The sequence below is a fragment of the Erythrolamprus reginae genome, chromosome 3 (assembly GCF_031021105.1).
Source record: "Erythrolamprus reginae isolate rEryReg1 chromosome 3, rEryReg1.hap1, whole genome shotgun sequence".
Taxonomy (NCBI): domain Eukaryota; kingdom Metazoa; phylum Chordata; class Lepidosauria; order Squamata; family Dipsadidae; genus Erythrolamprus; species Erythrolamprus reginae.
The window spans coordinates 20,293,727-20,317,147 of NC_091952.1; the positions used below are offsets into that span (position 1 = coordinate 20,293,727).

A 23,421-nucleotide genomic window follows, 5' to 3' on the forward strand; every position below is an offset into this window, starting at 1 on the left:
AATGGAGAGGAAGATGGACTTGCTTTAATAGGATTTTAATTATCTATACTGTTTTTCTTACCATATCATTCAAGTCTTAGAAGAGATTAAATTCCAATTTGCAGTTTGTCCATTATGTATGGCTTAGTGATGAAATTTCACCTTCAAGCCAATCTTAGCTCAGAGAAGGCGTGTGATTAACCAGAACTTCCTAGATGTATTTTGTAGTCATAACATGTATTCCTTATTTGGAATTATGATGTGGAAACAGGAAATGGTTAATTCTGAGAAAACAAAGGCCCACTGTTGTAAGAATCAGTTTTAATAAGAGAAACGTAGGCTAGCAGATATAAATCATCTAAATAACAAAACATTAAAGTATAGCACAGAATTACAAATCAGGATTAGGCAATTAAATGTGTATCCAAGGAAATAAAGATTACTAAACGTTTTGTTAAAAACACAAAATCAAAAGACCAACTTTTAAGTAATAAAAATGGGCAAACATGTACACATTTAAAAAAAAAAAAAGCTTATGGGTTCCTTTAAAAAAAAAGACAACAACTTTAAAAAAATACCCTTAAAGTAGGGCTTGTTTCTTTCTTACAGATGATTCATTTTCCAACTTCCTAAATAAATCTTAATAAAAACAGACTTATCTGAAAAAGAAAGTGGAATAAAATCTGAGCGAGCATTTCAGAACTGCTGTTTTAATCTGTAGTTGATCTTCGGTACCAAAATCGAGCTCTATAGTCATCACTACAAGTCATGAAGCCAGGATTTGTAGGTGAATGGACAATGCAGCGAACAATGCTATTATGCCCCAAGGAAAGAAGATTTCTTCGCTCTGCCGTTCGTGAATCCCAGCAGCAAAGGCTAATGGTCCTTTCATCTGGAAGGAGCACATAGTCTTCAGTGTGATTAAAAACAGCCTGTGTCCTATGAACTTGGCGTCCACTCAGGCCAGCTCCTGCAGGTTTAACAGCATATTGTATACAATTGATTATATGATATTCACATATGCCATCCTTTGTCAACTGGATTCAATATTTTTAAATATTAAAGCCCAACAACACGAATGTCAAATCTCCTATAATGGGCCACAACATATTCATTAGTAAGGTCAGCAAGCATGCTCACAGAAAAGAAAATCTTCAGTGCTTCCCAAAGTCCAGACTAGTTCATATTGTTTGGTGTAGTGTACAGTAGAACCTCTCGTCACAACCATAATTCTTTCCATAACTTTGGATGCAACCCGATTTGGTCATGACCCAAACTTAATACAGTGGCCACACGAGGGCGCTGTTATTTTTAAACAAAGAATAGGAAATTTGGCACTTGCGGAAAAAAACAAGGCGCGGAAGGGGAAACTGGTTGTGGCCATATTTGAACGCCACCCGTGTTCCTGACCAGATTAAAAAAATTGTGATTTTTTTGGTCGGAACCCGATTTGGTTCAAAAGTGTTCGTGACCAGAGGTTCTACTATATACGTTCCTCCAAATTCATAGTACAGTGGTACCTCATCTTACGAACGCCTCTTCTAACGAACTTTTCAAGATACGAACCCGGTGTTTTAAGATTTTTTTGCCTCTTCTTCCGAACTATTTTCACCTTACGAACCCAAGCAGCTGCTGCTGGGATGAAGGGGTTTCTTTTTCTCCCCTTTTTTGAAGAAAGAAAAGAGAGGGGCAGCTTGGAGGAGTAAAGATTTTGCATGCTTGCAAAGGCACTGAAACGGTGTCTTTTGAAAAAAGAAAAGGGAGGAGCGCCCCCCTTGCCTTTCTTCCCTCCCACTCACCCTTTAGCCTAGCCTTGCTTCTTCCACCCGCCCCCTTTAGCTGCTCCTCCCTGCCCTCTGTTCGCCTCCCTTCTAAAGTTTGGGATTTTCCTGAAGGATTTGCACGCATTATTTGCTTTTACATTGATTCCTATGGGAAACATTGTTTCATCTTACGAACTTTTCACCTTACGAACCTCCTCCTGGAACCAATTAAGTTCGTATCATGACCATTGCTGAATCCAGAAGCTAAATGGGATGAGGCCTGGTTAAAAGAGTTTACTAAATATTAAAGCTGTAGGCCAGACTGGGAGATTGACATAATAATCTAGAAAGCAATGGTATGCCGCTTATCTATTACCACCCTGAAAACTACCTTGACATATCCATGGAAGCATGAGCAGTCAACCTCAACTTAATCTTTCATACTTTCTCCTCAGTGTAAAAGTATGTAAATTTCCTCTATTATAATCTCCATTCCCACCCAACTCTGGGGCCAGTTTACCAGTTCTCTGAACTACTGAAGATTTCCACTACTGGTTCTTCAAAACCTGTTTGAACCTGCTAGATTTCACCCCTTGTTAAGGGGCAGTGGTTTCCACTCAGTTCAAGCCAATGTGTACTGGGGTGGCCTTAGGCCCAGTTTAACCCTACTGGGAGTGAGTTTAGAATGGGGTAGTGTAGTGTTTGTTATGCATTTTGTGTTAGGCAGCTGGTTTGTCCGGATCTGTTATATTTACAGGATGTGTAGAAAAGAAAGTTCTCCAGTTTTATTTCTTAAAAGAAGTATAGTAACACTCAACAATTCTGCATGTCAAGTCTTGGCTGCACCCTGCTGGCTTAATGTATTACTGTACTTACTTACTTACTTACTTATTGGATTTGTATGCCGCCCCTCTCCGGAGACTCGGGGCGGCTAACAGCAATAATAAAACAATGTATAATAAGAATCCAATAAATACTAAAAATGATTAAAAACCCATTAATATAAAAAACCAAACATACATACAGACATACCATACATGAAATTGTAAAGACCCAAGGGGAAAGAGCATCTCAATTCCCCCATGCCTGGCGGCAGAGGTGGGTTTTAAGTAGCTTACGAAAGGCAAGGATGGTGGGGGCAATCCTAATCTCAGGGGAGAGTTGGTTCCAGAGGGCCGGGGCCGCCACAGAGAAGGCTCTTCCCCTGGGTCCCGCCAAGCGGCATTGTTTAGTTGATGGGACCCGGAGAAGACCTACTCTGTGGGACCTAACCGGTCGCTGGGATTCGTGCAGCAGAAGGCGGTCCCTGAGATAATCTGGTCCGGTGCCATGAAGGGCTTTATAGGTCATAACCAACACTTTGAATTGTGACCGGAAACTGATCGGCAACCAATGCAGACTGCGGAGTGTTGGTGTAACATGGGCATATTTGGGAAAGCCCATGATTGCTCTCGCAGCTGCATTCTACACAATCTGAAGTTTCCGAACACTTTTCAAAGGTAGCCCCATGTAGAGAGTGTTACAGTAGTTGAGCCTCGAGGTGATGAGAGCATGAGTGACTGTGAGCAGTGACTCCCGGTCCAAATAGGGCCGCAACTGGTGCACCAGGCGAACCTGGACGAACGCCCCCCTCGCCACAGCTGAAAGATGTTTCTCTAATGTGAGCTGTGGATCGAGGACGCCCAAGTTGCGAACCCTCTCTGAGTGGGTCAATGATTCCCCCCCCCAGGGTAATGGACGGACAGATGGAATTGTCTTTGGGAGGCAAAACCCACAGCCACTCCGTCTTGTTATTTATTCTATGTATGTATGTATGTATGTATGTATGTATGTATGTATGTATGTATGTATGTATGCATGTATGTTCATTCGTTTGTTCAATTAATTTATTCAATTTTTATGCCCCCAACTCTCTAGGCAGCTCACAACCAAAAATATAAAACATCCAAATAATACTAAAACCTCTAAAAACAGTTTAAAAACAATTTAAACATGAGAGTTAAACCCATGCATACCATTTATGCCTGGATCTTGATGGTTACCATCATCAAATCAATGGCCCCAGGCCTGCTGGAAAAGCCAGGTCTTTACCGCTTTCCGGAAGGCCAGTAGGGTGGGGGGTAATCCGGATCTCAGGAGATAACTGGTTCCAGAGAGTCGGAGCAAGCACAGAGAAGGCCTTCCCCTTTGGACCCGCCAGCCAACACAGTTTAGCTGACAGGGACCGGAGAAGACCAACTCTTACCATATCGCTGGGAGCTATGTGGTAGAAGGTGGTCTCGAAGATACTCTGGCTTTAAGCCATGTAGGGCTTTAAAGGTAATGACCAACACCTTGAATTGCATCCAATCGGGAGCCAGTGTAGGCATTAGAAAGTGAAATTTGAAATAGTAAAATAATCTCAGAAGATGGATCTATTTAAATGATTTATGATTATTCTTTTAGGATGTTTACATTTTGCCAAGCTTACATTTTATGTTGCATTTGATGACAAACTGTACGAAGAAGTATAATTTGAAACATGTGTTAATGTGTGAACCTACCTGGGATTTTTTCTTAAAAATTTTTCTCTCTAGGAAATAGTAATTCAGAAGTACAAAGTGCGTTCCTGGCAGGTTTGCAAATTATACTCTGAATTTCTCCTAAACTCCTTATACTGTATAATTAACTCATACAATTATAGAACAGGAAAAAAAATATTTGAAGTCATTTGCAAAATACTTTCTATGGATTTTAGATCATTCAGGTACTTAGGATAAAGAAAGAAAAATTCAGTGCAGTACTGAATTTTTCTTCTGAGGTGAAACAAAATGTCCCAGATTCACAAAGTAACCTATTTTTACACTTATCGGGTAAGTGAAAAATTGTGATTAACTTATAAAGTTTGTATCATGCCCTCATCACCTCGAGATTCGACTAGTGTAATGCTCTCTACATGGGGCTACCTTTGAAAAGTGTTCGGAAACTTCAGATCGCGCAGAACGCAGCTGCGAGAGCAATCATGGGCTTCCCTAGGTATGCCCATGTTACACCAACACTCCGCAGTCTGCATTGGTTGCCGATCAGTTTCCGGTCACAATTCAAAGTGTTGGTTATGACCTATAAAGCCCTTCATGGCATCGGACCAGAATATCTCCGGGACCGCCTTCTGCCGCACAAATCCCAGTGACTGATTAGGAGTTGGCCTTCTCCGGGTCCCGTCGACTAAACAATGTCGTTTGGTGGGTCCCAGGGGAAGAGCCTTCTCTGTGGCGGCCCCGACCCTCTGGAGCCAGCTCCCCCCTGAGATTAGAACTGCCCCCACCCTCCTTGCCTTTCGTAAACTCCTTAAAACCCACCTCTGCCGTCAGGCATGGGGGAATTGAGACATCTCCCCCGGACCTATACAATTTATGTATGGTATGTTTGTGTGTATTTCTGCTTTAATAACATTTTTTTAATGTTTTTAAATTATTAGATTTGTCTTGAATTGTTTTATTGTTGTTGTGAGCTGCCCCGAGTCTATGGAGAGGGGTGGCATACAAATCTAATAAATAATAATAATATTATTCATTGCTAAAATCCAGGTTGTCTAATACACATTGCTTAATACAACTACTTACAGGATTCACTACAAAAGCCAAACTAGAAAAAGTCAGATTATATTGTTCAGATTAGTTTTCACCTACCTGTATATTTGACTAGTGTTCTTCCTGTTGATATCTCCCATAGTTTAGCTACAGAATCCTTTCCACTTGAAAGTATGTACTTGGAGTTCTTAGAAAAAATGGCAGAACAGACTTCAGCACCATCATGAGCCTTCTCAAAAGTGGTGATACAACGATTTGAAACTCCATCCCACAATTTGATGCATCCATCTTTGCTGCCTGTTACATACATGTTTGCACTTGCATTGTAATTAACTGAACATATAGCATCTGTATGTTGATCTTGAGGATTGCAAGATACAAAGCACTGGAAGGTATTCACATCATAGAGCCGCAGGGTAGGATGCTGTGTCCCAACAAGTATGAAATCCCCAGAAGGATGGAAAGATATGGAGCGCAGCATTTCTGCTTCCTATTTAATTGGAAATTCAACAATTAACATTAGAGTACTCTATAACTGTAACATATCTAAATATCAACCACTATGCTAATATATATATATAAAATATAAAATGAATTGCTATCTAGAGATGAACATTGCTATCTGAACAAGTCAGACAGAATATAAGATTATGAACAACAAGTACAAGTACACATTTGATAGAGATTTGGAAAAAAAGGGGGGGGAGGAGGAATCTTATTTTTCTCCTTAAAAATGCATGACTATTATTAAAAAAAATATTTTAAAACGTTTTTTTAAAAAAAGATATTCATTATAGAACACAGACATTTCCCACCAAGCAATTTGGAACACTAATGATGAGCTTTCAATAAAAAAAAGTTTGAGAGAAAAACATTAACATCATCTTTGTGAACTGTATCATTGTTTTGTTAGTTTTCAATGTTTCAAGTATTAAAATAAACTACAGAAAAAAAATTGTTATCATGCTTGACCCATAATTTAACAACTAAAAAACTGTCGGAAAAGTTATATCGTCAAGTATAATTTATGTCCTTATACCTAAAAGTTATATTCAGTAACACCAGCAAGACCAATGTTTTTAAAGTTTCTTATGATGAGATTTCTTAGAAATGTATGATTAGAGAATTTGACCTGAATATATTTGAAAGCTCTCTTGGCAGATGGTTTTGAGTAGTCAAACAATTTAAGAGTGTAGTCCCTTGATCCAGATGCAAGGATTTGTTCATTTGGATGAAAAGCTAAACAGGTGACCTCATCTACATGATCGTAAAGGGTCCTAATAACTGGATGGTTCTCCATGTTCTGCTGAGCTGTTTCATTCATCATAACCTGTAAAAATTAAAAGCACAGCATTTAAACATATAAAATAAAATACCTGTAAATACACAACTAATTTGCTTTGCAGAGAGTTTAAAGAACAAATAGCACCTTTTCGCAACTGCTCTCTTTCATATAGAGCCTAACAATTATTTTAAAATAAGCTAATAAAAACCTGTTATAGGAAAAGAAATTGAAACATACATTTAAACTCTCACATGGCTGCCCATGAACAAATGGGTTTATAGCAGTGTTGGTGAACCTTTTTGGCAGTAAGTGCCGAAATGGGAGCACGTACAAGTGTGCAGGGGAGCACCGGAAACTGGAGGTGTACCTCCCCAGCAATGAAGCACCGGAAACCGGAAGACCAGCCAGCCAGAGTGCATATGTGTCAGGGAGCTGCTGTTTCCGGCATTCCCGTGTGTGCAAAGACTAGCTGGCACGTGTGCATGCTGGAACCTGGAAGAGCAATGGGCAACGGCTGGCGTGGCCGGAGAGATGGCTCTGCGTGCCCCTTCCAACACATGTGCCATAGGTTCGCCATCTCTGGTTTATATGCTAAGTAGTACATAAGAACATAAGAAGAGCCATGCTGAATCAGGCCAAAGCCCACCGAGTCCAGCATTCTGTGTCACAGTACTCAAGGGAATCCTGCCTGTCTCAACCAACATAGAGGCGGCACATGGACATCCGTTTCAATAACCACCAATACATTTGGCATCCATGAATCTGTCTTATCCTGTCTTGAAGCTATGAAGGCTGACAGCTGTCATGACCTCTTCTGGAAGTGAATTTCATAAACCAATGACCCTTTGGGTGAAGAAATATTTCCCTTTATTTGTCCTCACTTTCTTACTATGAGCTTTAGGGAGTGTCCCCTCGTCCTAGTATTATGTGATAGAGAGAATAATTTTTCTATCCCATGCATGATTTTATACACTTCGATCAAGTCACCTCTTAAATGCTGTCTTTCAAGGCTGAAGAAACCAAGGCTTTACAACCTGGTTTCATAAGGGAGGTGCTTCCCTTATGAAAGGAAAGCTCCTTTCATAAGGGAAGTGCTCCCAGTACAAAATATGATTCACATATTCAGAAATGTACTTTGTCTACAATGCATTTCAATAATACACATGGATTTTTTGTTCTAAAGAAATTATATGGGGGGAAATTTTCCTTTGTTATTCCTAAAGAACAAGCTACAATATTTCTTAAATTAATCTTGAACATCCATTCAGACTTTTGACAATGTTGTTAAGGTATTTTACTACTGCCTTCTTTCAGAATATCTTTCAAATTTCCAGTCAAGCCAACGGTCCCAGAATTTCCAGATCAAAATACTGTTGTGGCCTGAAATCAGCCAAAAGCTATTATATGCTACTAATTGGCTAACTTCAGAGCATATTTTAACTAATTGGAAAAAAAGCTTTGTAAATCAAAATTCTCCCCAAAAAACTGTACAAAGAATTTTCTGTGAAGAATGAAGAATGGTCATAAGGTGAAAGGAACAAGGGCATGGATAAGAAATAAAGCTCTGTTTAGACATTACCAAAAGGATTAAAATTCAGAAAGTGCACAGAGGTGAACTTAATCCTTCTCATGTGCCCAGCAAAAGTGAATCTCCAAAGACAATCTACAACCACATCCTCAATTATTTGTACCTCCTGCGATAGTTTTTTATATATAAACTTATAGACTTTCAATTAAATCTAAGGCAAATGTATATTTTTAAAGGAAGAGCCTTCTCTGTGGCGGCCCCGACCCTCTGGAACCAACTCCCCCCAGAGATTAGAATTGCCCCCACCCTCCCTGCCTTTCGTAAACTGCTTAAAACCTACCTCTGCCGCCAGGCATGGGGGAACTGAGATACACTCTCCTCCTAGGCCTTACAATTTTATGCATGGTATGTTTGCATGTATGATTGGTTTTTATATAATGGTTTTTTAACTGTTTTTTAATATTGGATTTTGTTATTTACTGTTTACTGCTGTTGTTAGCCGCCCCGAGTCTGCGGAGAGGGGCGGCATACAAATCCAAATAATAATAATAAAAAAATAACTAGAGTCTGAATTCTGAAAGTCACCGAACAGTCTCCCCATTTAGAATTCAGTATCTCTTTATGAAAACAGCAGACGATCAAAAAAGAACTGAAGCAACAATATGGATTCATATTCTCAATATTTACCTCAATGGGCATAGCACTTTTTGCTAACATTCTTTCCGTATCAAGTATTTTTATCGATGCATCAGCTGATCCTGTAGCAATTAACTGTCCATCCCTGCTGTATGTAGCTACACGACATGGTCCTTTGTGAGATGTGACATAACATGTCTCATATTCAGACGCTTCTGGGGACATAGTCTGAACATCTGCATCAAACTCCAAGTCAATTCCTGTTCCAGGAGCTACTGTATCAGAGCGCCCAATTGCATACTGAACTGCACTATCGTCATTTTCCATTCCTGGAGGAGAAAACACACCAAACTTTATTTTTTAAAAAAATATAAACTGAAGTTGATTCAATAATGTACCATGTGGCTGTTCAGGAAGCAAATGCACCAAAATAATTGTAGATAAGAAGCTTATAAAATATACAGTAAGTATAAAGTTAATGCATAGAATTATAATATCTACCGACAAGCTGCATAGAGAATGCTTATGGAATAAAAATGATTTGTCTCCTAGCATTGATTTGATTCAAACATAAAGCTAAGTGTTGCTTTAGAACATGAGTACAATGTGCTTTGTATGCTCCTTCCTTTCTTTCCCACTAGTCAATTACTTTCTTCTCTTCATTGTGCAAATCATGGTATGTCATTTGTTTGCTTTTTTAAAAAATAATTTTTATTATGGGTTTTCAAAAGTTTTACAAACATACTTAAGGACACAAAATAACAATAAGATAAACACATGTAACAAGAAAACAAAGCAAAAAAAAAGAAGCGGTACAGTATAATGCAAGTAATACAGTGATCCCTCTATTATCGCGAGGGTTCCGTTCCAAGACCCCTCACGATAATCGATTTTTCGCGATGTAGGGTTGCGGAAGTAAAAACACCATCTGCGCATGCGCGCCCTTTTTTCTATGGCCGCGCATGCGTAGATGGTGGAGTTTGCGTTCCCCGCCGCCCACGCAAAGGGGAAACCCCGATTCGGCTCCTCGTTGCTGCTGCGCTACCGAGCAGATCAGCTACTGGGCGGCCGAAAGAACCTTCCCTGGGTCTTCCCCCTCTTGCTGGTGGGCGGGCGAGCGGCGGGCATCAGCGAGGAGCCGGGGTTTCCCCTTTGCGTGGGCGGCCGGGAAGACCCAGGTTGGGGGTTCGGGGGGGTGCTGGGAAGCCCCCCAGGCCGGCTGCGACCTTTTAAAACAGCCGCGCCGCTTCCCAGCTGACTCCCGAAGCCAAACCCGGAAGTGGTTTTTTTTTAAATTAATATTTTTTTAAAAATCGCGATATAGCGTTTCGCGAAGATCGAGATCGCGAAACTCGAGGGATCACTGTACAAGTAATGTACAAAGAAAAAAAAGCATGTAACATTATTATTAAGATTTTACTAATATTTGCTTCCTTGACATCAGTATTAATATTAATCAATATTAATGTTCGTGAATTTATAGATTTTTTTTCTCATTTATTTCCATGCAAATCAAAACTTTAAACCTATAAAAGAGGAAGTCTGGAAATGTGCAAAGCAGTTGAAAAAAGGAAGGTAAAGGAGAGAACTTTACCATGATATCAATGTATAGTTTGATAGTACAGCTAGACTGGCAATCATTTAAAGTCAGAAGGCTAGAAACACCCCAGAAAAAGTTCTAGAAATCAATTTTAATTACACCATTACAATTGGCTGGAATATTGCTCAACGTTACTTTGGAAGGCAGAACCAAAGACGTGTTTCAGTCTGGTGTTCTGGGTGCCTGAGAGTGCCAATCTTTTACTTAAATTAATGGTGGGTTTTAGGATTCCTGGCTGCTGTGAGATTTAACTTTTTGCATTGCTTTTGTTTGTCCATTTTAATGTAAGCTGCGCAGAATCACATGAGATGGTGGTTCAGTCAGTCAGTCAGTCAATCAATTAAATAAGCAAGCAGAGATCTAGATTCATATGAATTCAAAGTGTGTATATATAGAACTATTGGGAAGTATCCTAAACAGCTGCATTATTTTCTGTCACTATGGCTGAATTCCATTTTGCTCTTTGACTCCATATCTCTGCACAGCCATATTTAATTAATAGTATGTGGGAGAGGTCATATTAAAATAGAGGCTTTCAGTGTGAAAATAACTATAACCAAATTTAGGCTCACATAAAATGATATTACTGTAACATTTTTGTTTGCTGATGTTTCAACTTACCTAGTTTAATAAGATGCAACAGTTGTTCAGAGGGTGCACAGACAGACTGTGGCTTTACTTCATTTATCAGACCATTAGCAATATTGATATATCCGTCATATAACAACTGACTGATAATAAGTCTGTAAAGTTGTTGCCGGTCTTTAAGGCTTACTTTCGGTCTATACATTGTGAACAAGGGTTGCCTTCCAAGTGTCTAGAACAAAAATAAAATGATTTACACAACGAAAAATAAAAACAGATGTATTTATTTTTCAGAAAACAAAATCCCCAAATAGAATAACACAGTACTGACAACAATGAACTAGGTGACAAAAAGAGCCAATATTTGAGAAACAAATATTGTTATATGAACAAGTATAAAATTCATGGGTTGTGATAGAATTATTATTATTATTATTATTATTATTATTATTATTATTATTATTATTACTACTACTACTACTACTACTACTACTACTACTACTACTATTATTTATTGGATTTGTATGCCGCCCGTCTCCGTAGACTCGGGGCGGCTAACAACAGTAACAAAAAACAGCATGTAAATCCAATACTAAAACAACTAAAAAACCCTTATTGTAAAACCAAACATCCATCCGTACAAACATACCATACATAAATTGTAAAGGCCTAGGGGGAAAGAATATCTCAGTTCCCCCATGCCTGACGGCAGAGGTGGGTTTTAAGCTTACAAAAGGCAAGGAGGGTAGGGGCAATTCTAATCTCCGGGGGAGTTGGTTCCAGAGGGCCGGGGCCGCCACAGAGAAGGCTTTTCCCCTGGGCCCCGCCAAACAACATTGTTTTGTTGACGGGACCCGGAGGAGGCCCACTCTGTGGGACCCAACTGGTCGCTGGGATTCGTGCGGCAGAAGGCGGTCTCGTAGATAGCCTGGTCCGGTGCCATGAAGGGCTTTATAGGTGATGACCAACACTTTGAATTGTGACCGGAAACTGATCGGCAACCAATGCAGACTGCGGAGTGTTGGTGTTACATGGGCATTTTTGGGAAAGCCCATGATTGCTCTCGCAGCTGCATTCTGCACGATCTGAAGTTTCCGAACACTTTTCAAAGGTAGCCCCATGTAGAGAGCATTATACTAGTCGAGCCTCGAGGTGATGAGGGCATGAGTGACTGTGAGCAGTGACTCCCGGTCCAAATAATGTTAGAAAGGAATATGAAAGATTTTTCTAATTGAGAGAAGTCAAGACTACAATCACAGAGAATCTCCCCTCTCCCTTTCTCCTCCCCCCACATCAGATACTGAAGACTAAGACACCATGACCATAAATGAGTCAAGCAGGGGATCTCACCTATTGTAGGAAATGAAGTAGGCCTTTAGATAACCTAACCTATTTGCACTCAAGCCTAATAAACTGATATTTGGTTGCAGGCAGGAAAAAGATGCTTGGATATAAGAATTATATTAATAAGAATTCTTTAAAAAGGATTTACAGTGATCCCCCGCTCGTTGCGAGGGTTCCGTTCCAGGACCCCCCGCAACGAGCGGGTTTTCGCGAAGTAGCGTGCGGAAGTAAAAACACCATCTGCGCATGTGCAGATGGTGTTTTTACTTCCGCAGCGCTAGTGAGGAGCTGAAGATTGGGGGCGGCGCGGCTGTTTTAAAACGTCGCCGCCGGCATGGGGGGCTTGCCAGCACCCCTCGGACCCCCAACCCGGGTTTGGGGGGCTGCTAGGAAGCCCCCCATGCCGGCGGCGACGTTTTAAAACAGCCGCGCCGCCCCCAATCTTCGGCTCCTCGCTAGCGGGCAGGCAGGCGGCGGACAAGCCGCTCGCTGGCGCCGCTCGCTCGCGCTTCCCAGCTGAGTCCTGAAGCGAATTCGCTTCAGGACTCAGGTGGAAAGCGGCGAGAATGAACGGCGTGGGCGCGGGACGCGTGAGCGGGCGGCGGACAAGCCGTTTGCTAGCACTCGCTCTCGCCGCTTTCCACCTGAGTCCTGAAGCGAATTCGCTTCAGGACTCAGGTGGGAAGTGGCGAGAATGAACGGCGTGGGCGGGCGAAGGGCGGGCGGCAGCGAGGAGTTTGCGTGGGCGGTTGGGAAACTCCTTGCTGATGCCCGCCGCTCACCCTCCCGCCAGCAAGAGGGGGAAGACCCAGGGAAGCCGCCCAGCAGCTGATCTGCCGGGCGCCATCTACGCATGCGTGCCCATAGAAAAAAAAGGGCACGCATGTGCAGATGGTGTTTTGACTTCCGGGTTCAAAAATCGCAAATTACCCTGTTCGCAATGGTCGGGGACGCAATAACCGGGGGATCACTGTACATTGTAAAAACTATCTACCAGCAATTGGTTTACAACATTTAGAAACCTCTCTGGACAATTAAATAAAGAAAAAGGATAGAGAAGGAATTATTTGTAAAACATACCATTAATGTTCCAAAGGTGCTTTTTTTTTCCTTGAAGAGGCAACTCGGAGAGGGGCGGAATATAAATCCGATAAACAAACAAACAAACAAACAAACTTCTCATCTAAGAAATTGCTTCAACTCTGACTGGATGGTGAGGAATGGATTTATATTCCTTGCAAACAGCTGGTCATTGGCATTCTTTTAGTGGATCTGTTAAGGTCACTTTGAGGCTTATCTGTGTCATCAGAGTCACCTGAGTAGTGCAAATTAGTGTGGAGCCTTCTGGGAACTGTTGAAAGGACAATGGGGTAGACTGGAGATAGATGGTATCATATCCCTCCCTCTCTATTGAGAGGGCTGTTCAATTTCGACACAGATGGCTTCTTTCAAACCACCAATCCCCTCTGTGCAAAATATAGACTTTGTTGTCTTCAGGAGTGGCCTGTTTTTTAAATGCAGATGGACTGCTGAAACTAGTCCTTATGTGTTTGTACTCTATAATGCAACATGCATTTATGAAGTGGTGGTTTCATTTACCCAATGTACAGATTGGCACACGGCTCACAGTCATCATAGCGAGTGACGGCATTCGGGGGTAAAATTGTTCCTGTATATTGTTGTCTTGGTGTGCAGTGCTCTATAGCGGCATTTTGAGGGCAGGAGTTGAAAACAATTTATGTCCAGGATGTGACGGGTTAGTAAATATTTTCACGTCACTCTTTTTGACTTGTGCAGTATACAATTGCTTTTCCACCCCCTGCAGTTCTGATTATCCTCTGAAGTCTGTGTTGGTCTTGTTGGGTTGCAGAACCAAACCAGACAGTCATAGAGGTACAGATGACAGACTCAATAATTTCTCTGTAGAACTGTATCAGCAGCTCTTTGGGCAGTTTGAGCTTCCTGAGTTGGCGCAGAAAGAACATTCTTTGTTGTGCTTTTTTGAGGATGTTTCAAGACCAGTTTGGGTCTTGAGATATGATAGAACCTAGAAATTTGAAGGTCTCTACTGTTGATACTGTTGTCTAGTATTGTAAAAGGTGGTAGGATGGGAGGTTTTCTTCTAAAGTCTACCATCATTTCTATGGTTTTGAGTGTGTTCAGTTCCAGATTGTTCCGGTCACACCACGAGGCCAGTTGTTCAACGTCCCGTCTATACGCGGTTTCATTGTCGTCTCGAATGAGACAAATCACTGTATCATCTGCAAACTTCAGTAGCTTAAACTAATGGAATCATTAGTTTATAGAAGTTGTGAGAGCACACAGCCTTGGAGGAGCCCTGTGCTAATTATACAGGTATCTGATGTGATTTTGCCTAGCTTCACCTGCTGCTTCCTGACTAGTAGGAAACTTGTGTTCCACTTACAAAGGTGTTCAGATATCGCTAGCTGATTTAGTTTAGTTAGAAGAATGTCTGGTATGATGATATTGAATGCTGAACTAAAGTCTACAAAGAGGACCCTTGCGTAAATCTTTGGAGATTCAAGATGTTGTAAGATGTAGTGTATTAACAGCATCATCTGTCGATCTGTGATGGTTTTCAAGTGGGACATCACTAGCCTTTCAAAGGTTTTCATAACTACAGATGTTAGCACAACTGGTCTGTAGTCATTCAGTTCCTTGATGGAGGGCTTCTTCGGCACTGGGGTGAAAGTGAAGCGTTTGAAGCAAGAAGGAACATAGCACATCCCTAGTGATTTGATGAAGATTTGGGTGAAAATGGGGGCCAATTAGTCAGGACAGATTTTTAAGCAAGGAGTTATCTTGTCTGGGCCTGAAGCTTTTCCTGGCTTTTGTGTGTGAAATAGATCTTGCACTTCCTTTTCTGTGATCACAAGCAGGGGTGGATTGCTGTGCGCGCAACATGGGTATTCTTATGTGCGTGTGCACACAATGCATGCACATGTGCATCCCCAGTGTCATTTTGCTTGCGTGCATGCCCAGGAAGCAAAAACGCAACGAAATCTTGCAAGGGTGTGTGTGTGTCAGATTTCAGTGATTTTTTGCTTCCACGCATGCATATAAAGCAAAAACGCACCAAAATCTTGCGAGTGGACACACGTGTGAGATTTCAGTGATTTTTTGCTTCCACACATGTGCAGAAGCAAAAAATTGCTAAAATCTCACGTGTGAGAGCGTTCCCTCGTGAGAGATTTTGCTTCTGCGCATGAAGCAAAAAAGATGAAAAATTATAGAAAAAAGATGGTGGTACCCAAAAGACTGGTACCGGAGTGGTCGCGCACAAATTGCGCAATCTGGCAGCCACTACCCCTTGTGTAGTCTCCTGCCACAGTGGTAGAAACCTACCACTGATCACCAGGGATTGTGAACACAATGGGATGGGGTCCTCGGAGAGGGGCGGCATACAAATCCAATAAATAAATAAATAAATGAATTTAAAAGCCACAGGACACTCTTTTGAAAACAGTCCATATTTTGAACAGGGGATCACTGATTTGAAAAAGGGGTTAAAAAGGCTATTTATGTCAAAACTGAACAACCCTCTCTCAAAAACACCATTTATCTCCCATCGACAACACAGTCCTTTTAACAGTTCCAAGAAAGCTCCATACTAATTTGCACTCAGGTCACCTTGGTGATACAGAGAAACCTCAAGGTGACCTTAACAACCCACTTAAAGAATGCAAAGTTGTCTGCAAGGAATATAAATCCTTCTATTTCCCACCATCCAGTCAGAGCTGAAGGAGGTTCTTGGATGAGAAGCAAAACACCTTCAAAGAAAAAACAGAAAGTCCAGTTGCTTCTTGAAAAAAAGCACCTCTTGGACAACCATGACCTGGATGGCTGAGAATCTCCATTGACATATACCATTAATGTAACAGCAGGAAGGAGATACTACTTATTGTCTAAAAACAAGGCAATATACATGGTACCTCTACTTACAAACTTACTTCGCTCAGTGACCAGGTTCTTAAGTAGAAAAGTTTGTAAGAAGAAGCAATTTTTCCCATAGGAATCAATGTAAAAGCAAATTATGTGTGCGATTGGGAAAACCACAGGGAGGATGGAGGCCCTGTTTCCTCCCAGAAGATTCCTAGAGAGGCCCCACAGAGGCTTCTCCTCAACTTTTCCGGTTAAGGTTTCGGATGCTCGGGTTTGTAAGAGGAAAATGGTTCTTGAGAAGACGCAAAGAAATCTTGAACACCCAGTTCTTATCTAGAAAAGTTCGTAAGTAGAGGCGTTTGTAGGTAGAGGTACCACTGTAGTTGTATAATTCCTTGTTCCAAGAGGTAATACTAGTCACTTTTTAAAATAGATTCTAACAATTGGACAAAAGAACCACAACAGCTATGTGGAAAGTTCAGAGGTGGAATGTCTTAGTTTATGGCTTGTTAGGCTAAATTACAGTTACTGAATGTGTGATTTGGCTATTGTATTATTTATATGCTAAATTTGATTAGATTTTGAAAGGTTACTATACAATGATAATCCAGAAAGTGGATTGTTGTTAATTTCTGATTCAGTGTTCTGTGTAAAGAGTCAACAGGGTTAAGTCTATCATCAGCATTTAATAAACTATGTGCTTAGCATGTTGTGCAAAATATATTTTATGACAGTACTCACACAATCCTAAATGTTGTTGTGGAATTTTTGCCAAAGAAAGGAGCACAATGCAGAGAAATTGCCAAACTTTATTCAATAATCACTGGGTGCCTGATTTGCAAGAAAGAGGGACACTGAAGAATAGAACGACACAGATTATTATATATTTTGTTATTCAAAGGCGAGACATCCATGAGATTTTATTGAGAGGAATGTTTTTGAGGGAGTGAGATACAACAAGTATTAGGGGAAAACTTTTTCTATTGTAAAACAAAAGTCACACTTCTATGATAAGTGGAATTTTGACAGTCAGGTGTTCATGCTCAATTGTGAGATTATTGTGATTATTGATGAACTTTTCTGGACAAATTAGAACTTTCCTTCCAAATGCACGAGGGAAACAGGAATAGCAGAAAGAAAAGAGTTTGCAACAGGAGAAGCAGAGGGGAGACAGAAAGGAAAAAATGTGGCAGGGAAAAAGACCTTGCAATAGGGGTGTAATGCTCCTGGTTCGCTTGTGCCTGTGAGTCATCAGAAAACTGGTCAAAAGAGAGCATGAGGCTCTACCCACCTGCCTGGATGCCGCCACTTGAGTTCTTTTACCCTCTGCGCATGCACAGAACGCTTTGTGCATACCAGTTCTCCAACGACTTACAGGCACAAGCGAACCGGGAGCATTTCACCCCTGCCTTGAAACTTTCTTATTTTTCCCATCACACTTTGTACAACCTGCAAAAACAGCCACCATATCATTACTTTATAATTTAGCATGTTTTGTAAATCTGAGGAACTGAATTATTTCTGAAAGTTAAGATTGGAACTGGACAGGCTTGGTGCACAATTTGGCAGTTTGATTTTCATCAGCTCAAGGTTGGTTCAGCTTTCCATCCTTTCAAGGTAGGTAAAACGAGGACCCAGATTGTTGGCGGCAATACACTGATTCTGTAAACCACTTAGGGCTGTAAAGCATTGTGAAGCGGTGTTAAGAGTCTAAGTATAGCTGGCTAGAGAATTCTGGGAGTTGAAGTCCACAAGTCTTAAACTTGCCAAATTTGGGGACCCCTGGCCTAAGGGTTATTGCTATTTTGCCTGTCTAAAGCAGGGGGTCTCCAACCTTGGCAACCTTTAAGACTTGTGGACTTCAACTCCTAGAATTCCTCAGCCGGCCAGTCCACAAGTCTTAAAAGTTGCCAAGGTTGGAGACCCCTGGTCTAAAGGTTGTAAAAGGTGTTCACGTGACCTCAGGACACAGCAACCACCATAAGCACGAGTCAGTTGCCAAGCATCTGAATTTTGATCACACCATGTTATGAAGATCATAAAACAGCTGTAGGTTTGTATATGTGTGTTAAATATACTGCTCAAAAAAAATAAAGGGAACACTTAAACAACACAACATAACTCCAAGCAAATCAAACTTTTGGGAAATCAAACTGTCCACCCAGGAAGCAACACTGATTGACAATCAATTTCACATGTTGTCAGCATATTCAACTTTGTACAGGACAAAGTATTCAATGAGAATATTTCATTCATTCAGACCTAAGTTGTGTTCTTTGAGTGTTCCCTTTATATTTTGAGCAGTGTATTTCAATAAAATCTTATGAATTTTTATAATAATAATAATAATAAATAATAATAATAATAATAATAATAAAAGCAGCCGTAAAGTCACTTTTTTTCAGCCCCCTTGTAACTTTGAAGGGTCACTGAATGAACGAACTGTTACAAATTGAGGAACGACCTTGTATAGCCTAATCTATACAACTGCCTAATAATAATTATTAAATAAATAAATAAATATTAAATTATTAAAGAGTTCTATACGGCGGGGATGGGCGGAGTTCACTTTAGGCAGGATCAGAGATTTTTCGTCTTTTTGTTATTTTAGGATCTCTCCTTATGGCAGCACCCATACTGCAATTCCCCTCATTCCTTCTCGGTCCCATCGCGCTCCACCTCCTTCCCGAGCGACGGATTTAATACCCGCGGGGATAGGACAAGAAGCTTATCGGTCGTAGGGAAGGCGCCACCTTCTCCCGCCTTCCATGTGCGAGAAAACGAATGGCTGACGGGGGAAGTACCGGAGCCGACACTTACGAGCCCGTCCTTCGTCCGCGATCGATCTCCGCTCAGAGCGGCCGCCGGGGCCCCCGCGGAGTCCAGGGGCGGCTGGGCGGGCAGGTGAAGCGAAGCGGGCGGCGGCGGCGGCAAAGCGGGCGGCGGTTGTGGCGGCGGCGGTAGCAGCAGTCTGGCCCGAGGACCGCTCCGTCGAACAGGCTGCTGGATCGAGCCTCCGCACATCGATTGAAGCCGCGGCTGGAAGAAGGCAAAAGCAATCAATCCTCCGCACCAACAAGAGCCAGAGATCGCTTTACGTAAAATCGCTTTACGTAAAATACGCAACGCTCCGATTCTTGAAATAATAATAGTAAAAAACACAGCCTGGCAGAATTTGGGATTTTCATAAACTGAAACGGGAGCCCGGGATTCAAGGCGAAGGAGCAAAGGACGACGGCTTCCTTAGTGCAAGGGTCTCCAATCTTGGCAACTTTTAAGATTTGTGGACTTCAACTCCCAGAATTCCTCAGCCAGCTCGCTGAGGAATTCTGGGAATTGAAGTCCACATGTCTTTAAAGTTGCCAAGGTTGTCAAAAACTATATCTTCCCCTTTGCTCTGGGATTTTTTAAATTTTGCGTGTGTGGGTGTTAGTGTGAGAAGTGCTTTAACTGGCAGAAAATTGACCTGTATGCATCGCTTCCCTTTGCGCCATCGGTCGAGATTTCCATCTCGACCGACAAAATTTGATAAAAATAAAAATATATTGAGGAGCAGCATCCAAAAGAAGAAAAAAAATGTTGGACCCAGAATTTTTACCTGGATTCAGTACAGTGCACATGTCTACACAACACAAAGAAATTCAAAACTCTGAAGGTTTGAGGTGGATTTCATATTTAAAAAATCATGCTATGCGCATGGACAACTTGTTCCTTAACCCAAAGTGTACATCAAACAATTATTTCCTTTTCAAGATTTTTAATTCAGGATATTTGCTTGAAATATGTCATAATGAGGACCTGGATTGTGGGGGCAATGTGCTGGCTCTGTTAAAAAGTGCTATTGCTAACATGTTGTAAGCCGCACTGAGTCTAACGAGAAGGGCAGCATAAAAAAATTGAATGAATGAATGAACGAACAAATAAATAATACAATACAATACAATACGACATGCACTGTTCTGTATTTTGCTAAGTGAGTTTGTAAGGCACAAAAGCAGTCATACTGCTTGAAAGGGGCAGCTGCATAAATTATATGTATAAGTTTTGAGCCGCCCTGAGCCTACAGAGAAGGGCAGCATAGAAATCTAAACAATAAATAAAAATCTAATTAATAAATATAAATATCATTGTAAAGGTTCTCAACCCAATGATATCGAAAACGTCATCAAAAAAGCGCAACAAAGAATATTCTTTCTGCACCAACTCAAGAAAGCTCAAACTGCCCAAGGAGCTGCTGATACAGTTCTACAGAGAAATTGAGTCTGTCATCTGCACCTCTATAACTGTCTGGTTTGGCTCTGCAGCCAGCCAGATATAGACTTCAATGGATAAATACAACTGCAGAAAAAAAACAATTGCTACCAACATGCCTTCTATTGAGGACCTGTATACTGCACAAGTCAAAAAGAGGGCAGTGAAAATATCTACAGACTCCTCACATCCTGGACATAAAATGTTTCAACTTATACCCTCAAAACAACCCTATAGAACACTTCACACCAAGACAACGTGTGATGGCATTCACAGAAAAACTATAAGGATAGTTTTTCAATGAATGCCATGAACTAATTCCCACAACACAGTCAAATTATTTACTAAGACTGTATTACTATTCTTCTTCTCATCCTTCCTAGTACCTATCTCTTCCCACTTATGACTGTAACCATGTTGCTTGTACAATTTATATTGTTTTGTTTCCCAGTATGATTTGATTTCTTATTAATAATTTGGCCAATAAAGAATTCCATACGTATTGTATACACTGGAGTTTTATTTCCAGCAGAAATGCTGGGAATTGTCTGTCTAATACATCTGATAGGCAGCAGTTTTGGACCTACTGTACTTTATGAAATGCTATGATTCTATGTAATATAATGTACAACAAAGGATAAAGGAATAAATTCCATCCTCTTAAATAAGGTACTAATTTAAGGAAGAATTCCTTCCAGAAAGTCTTGCTCAGTGACAGAATCCAATCACTTTAATCTGAATTTCAGAGAAAAATGAAAACTTAGGTGTAGTTGCCAATCCCCAATTCTATACCTATTTAAATGTAGATAAATTGAAGTGAATCACTCCAGAGGTTTGCAATCTTGGAAAATTTCAGGTATGTGCAAGGGTTAGACTTTATATTCATTATACGGCCTCTGTTAAACAGCACTTCTTTCAGTATAAGTTGCTGAAAAAGAGAAGATCCTATTAGAAACATGACTTGCTGCAAGCTTTTCAGAGGTATCTATAGCAGCGATGGCGAACCTTTTTTCCTTCGGGTGCTGAAAGAGTGTGGGTGGGTGCTGTTGCACATGCACGAGTGCCCACACCCATAATTCAATGCCTGGGGAGGGAAAAAACAGCTTCTCTCGCCCCCCTGGAAGCTCTCTGGAGCCCCGAAACTGCCTGTGGGCACCAACTTCTGGTGGGCTCAATAACTCTTGTCGAAAGGCTTCACTGGAGCCAGGGGATGGTAAAAACGTCCCCCCCCCCCATCCTCCCGGTGGCTTTTTGGAAGCCAAAAACGCCCTCCCAGAGCCTGTGTGAGCCAAAAATCAGCTGGCTAGCACACACATTGTGTGCGTTGGAACTGAGCTAGGGCAACAGCTCACGTGCCAGCAGATATGGCTCTACGTGCCACCTGTGGCGCCCGTTCCATAGATTCGCCATCACTGAACTATAGAATAACAATAATGGAATATATGAGCCTTAGTTTGATTATTGACCTTCGCTGCGGTGGTCCTTTTTTATGCATCATCATGTCCCTGAAGTATAGTTGAACCCCATCCTGTCGGTTTTATGAAAAGTCATAAAAAACCATGGTTTTTCAGATTTCAGGATCACAAATAAAGCCAGAGTGGATCAATTGGCTTATTTGATTGTGTTGCTGCCATTGGAATGGGATTTTTTAAAAAGTGGGCATTTATTATATGATGGATTTTTAGAACTGTGTAAGCTTCTTAGTGCTGAACTGGGTAAACTATATAAATTTGTTTCAGAAATAAATCTAGCAGGCTTTATCTTACATTCAATCTTCAGTATCTTATACATTAGATTTATGGTATTTACATAACAGCATGCCCCATTACACTAATCCAAAAGAACAATGCTACTTACATCGGCTTCAAGAAATGGTAATCGCATTGGCCGCAGTTCACCCGTGGGTGAGCCCATGCCAGTCATGCTCCATGGAAGCTGCCGCCTGTCACAGGGTGGAGTGATACGACGACTTGACATTCCTTCTGAGAGAATAATATAGCACACAATATTCACACTCTGAAATCTTCCTTACTGTTCCTCATAAAGGAGCATATCTATCTACCCTTTCAATGTTGCCTTTACAGAGAATAAGGACCAGAGAATCTTTTTTTTTCTTGGATTAAGTTTATGGGTACTATTTTTATAAATTGTTTTAGAGTACAGTGAAAAACTTGATATGACAAGACAATTCACCAATGTAGTTCAATTTTCTCTCCTCTTTTTGCTTTCGGAGGGAAAGTTCCTCAGCAGGAAAATGTCTCTTGTGAGACTCAGAAACTATACAATCCCATTGTGTGTTACCGTTCAACAGGAAATATTCCTCATGCATATCCTTCTTATTCCTTTACTTGTTAGGCTGGCCTTAACATTAGTGGCAAAAGCATAAAATTGCAGTCTTTAAGCCCACTGTCCCTTTGTATTGTTCCTGTGGAGGCATATAGAGGAAAAACATGTTAGCATTTTAAAATGCAGTATCACAAGCATCCTTTTAAAAAAAATGCAGTGTATTATAAAATGTCACACTGCACCCTTCTGTCTTTATTGCTGAAGTTTGTGGATATTGCACATGGTGAGGATAAATGGCCGCTAACAACTGTAAAACTAGTGACAAATTCCAAAACAGACCTTCACTCATGCCTGATCTAATCCATCCATGGCTTGTTTGGCTCTCCTTGTGCTCAAAGGTAGCTCATTTTTTATTAAGCAGTAAGAAATAAGGCGAAGCTGCAGCTTTACTGCCTATAGTTAAAGCTCTGCACCAGATTAATGATATCGACCCATCACATACAGCCAACGCTGTGCCAATGGCTGATGTGTAACCCGCAGCAGCTCTCAAGAGTGTCCACTCATGTAAAGGAATTGCCTCATTTAAACTTTGCGGCAGGGGCTTTGGTTTAAAAGTGTGTCCAATAATAAGCAGCCTTCAACCCCCCTCAGTCCCGGCCTGACTGCTGCTGCAGACGCGCCGCCGTTAGAAG

General features: G+C 41.1%; 1 protein-coding gene across 2 annotated transcripts; it reads right to left on the reverse strand.

Annotated features, from left to right (window-relative positions):
• Window positions 1–283: 283 nt before the first annotated feature.
• On the reverse strand, window positions 284–23,413 carry CSTF1 (cleavage stimulation factor subunit 1). 2 transcript variants are annotated; one of them, XM_070744580.1, is made up of 9 exons: window positions 23,069–23,413; window positions 22,301–22,868; window positions 21,236–21,371; window positions 19,013–19,231; window positions 10,982–11,177; window positions 8,812–9,089; window positions 6,444–6,641; window positions 5,411–5,801; window positions 284–949 (listed from the first exon to the last, which is right to left on the reverse strand). In XM_070744580.1, exons 4-9 carry the CDS (start codon window positions 19,214–19,216, stop codon window positions 690–692), a joined length of 1,527 nt encoding a protein of 508 aa, XP_070600681.1. In that variant the 5' UTR covers window positions 19,217–19,231; window positions 21,236–21,371; window positions 22,301–22,868; window positions 23,069–23,413; the 3' UTR covers window positions 284–689. The 2 variants fall into 2 exon arrangements, with proteins under 2 accessions (XP_070600681.1, XP_070600680.1); XM_070744579.1 differs by lacking the exon at window positions 21,236–21,371 and having other exon boundaries at window positions 22,301–22,425; window positions 23,069–23,287.
• Window positions 23,414–23,421: the final 8 nt, after the last annotated feature.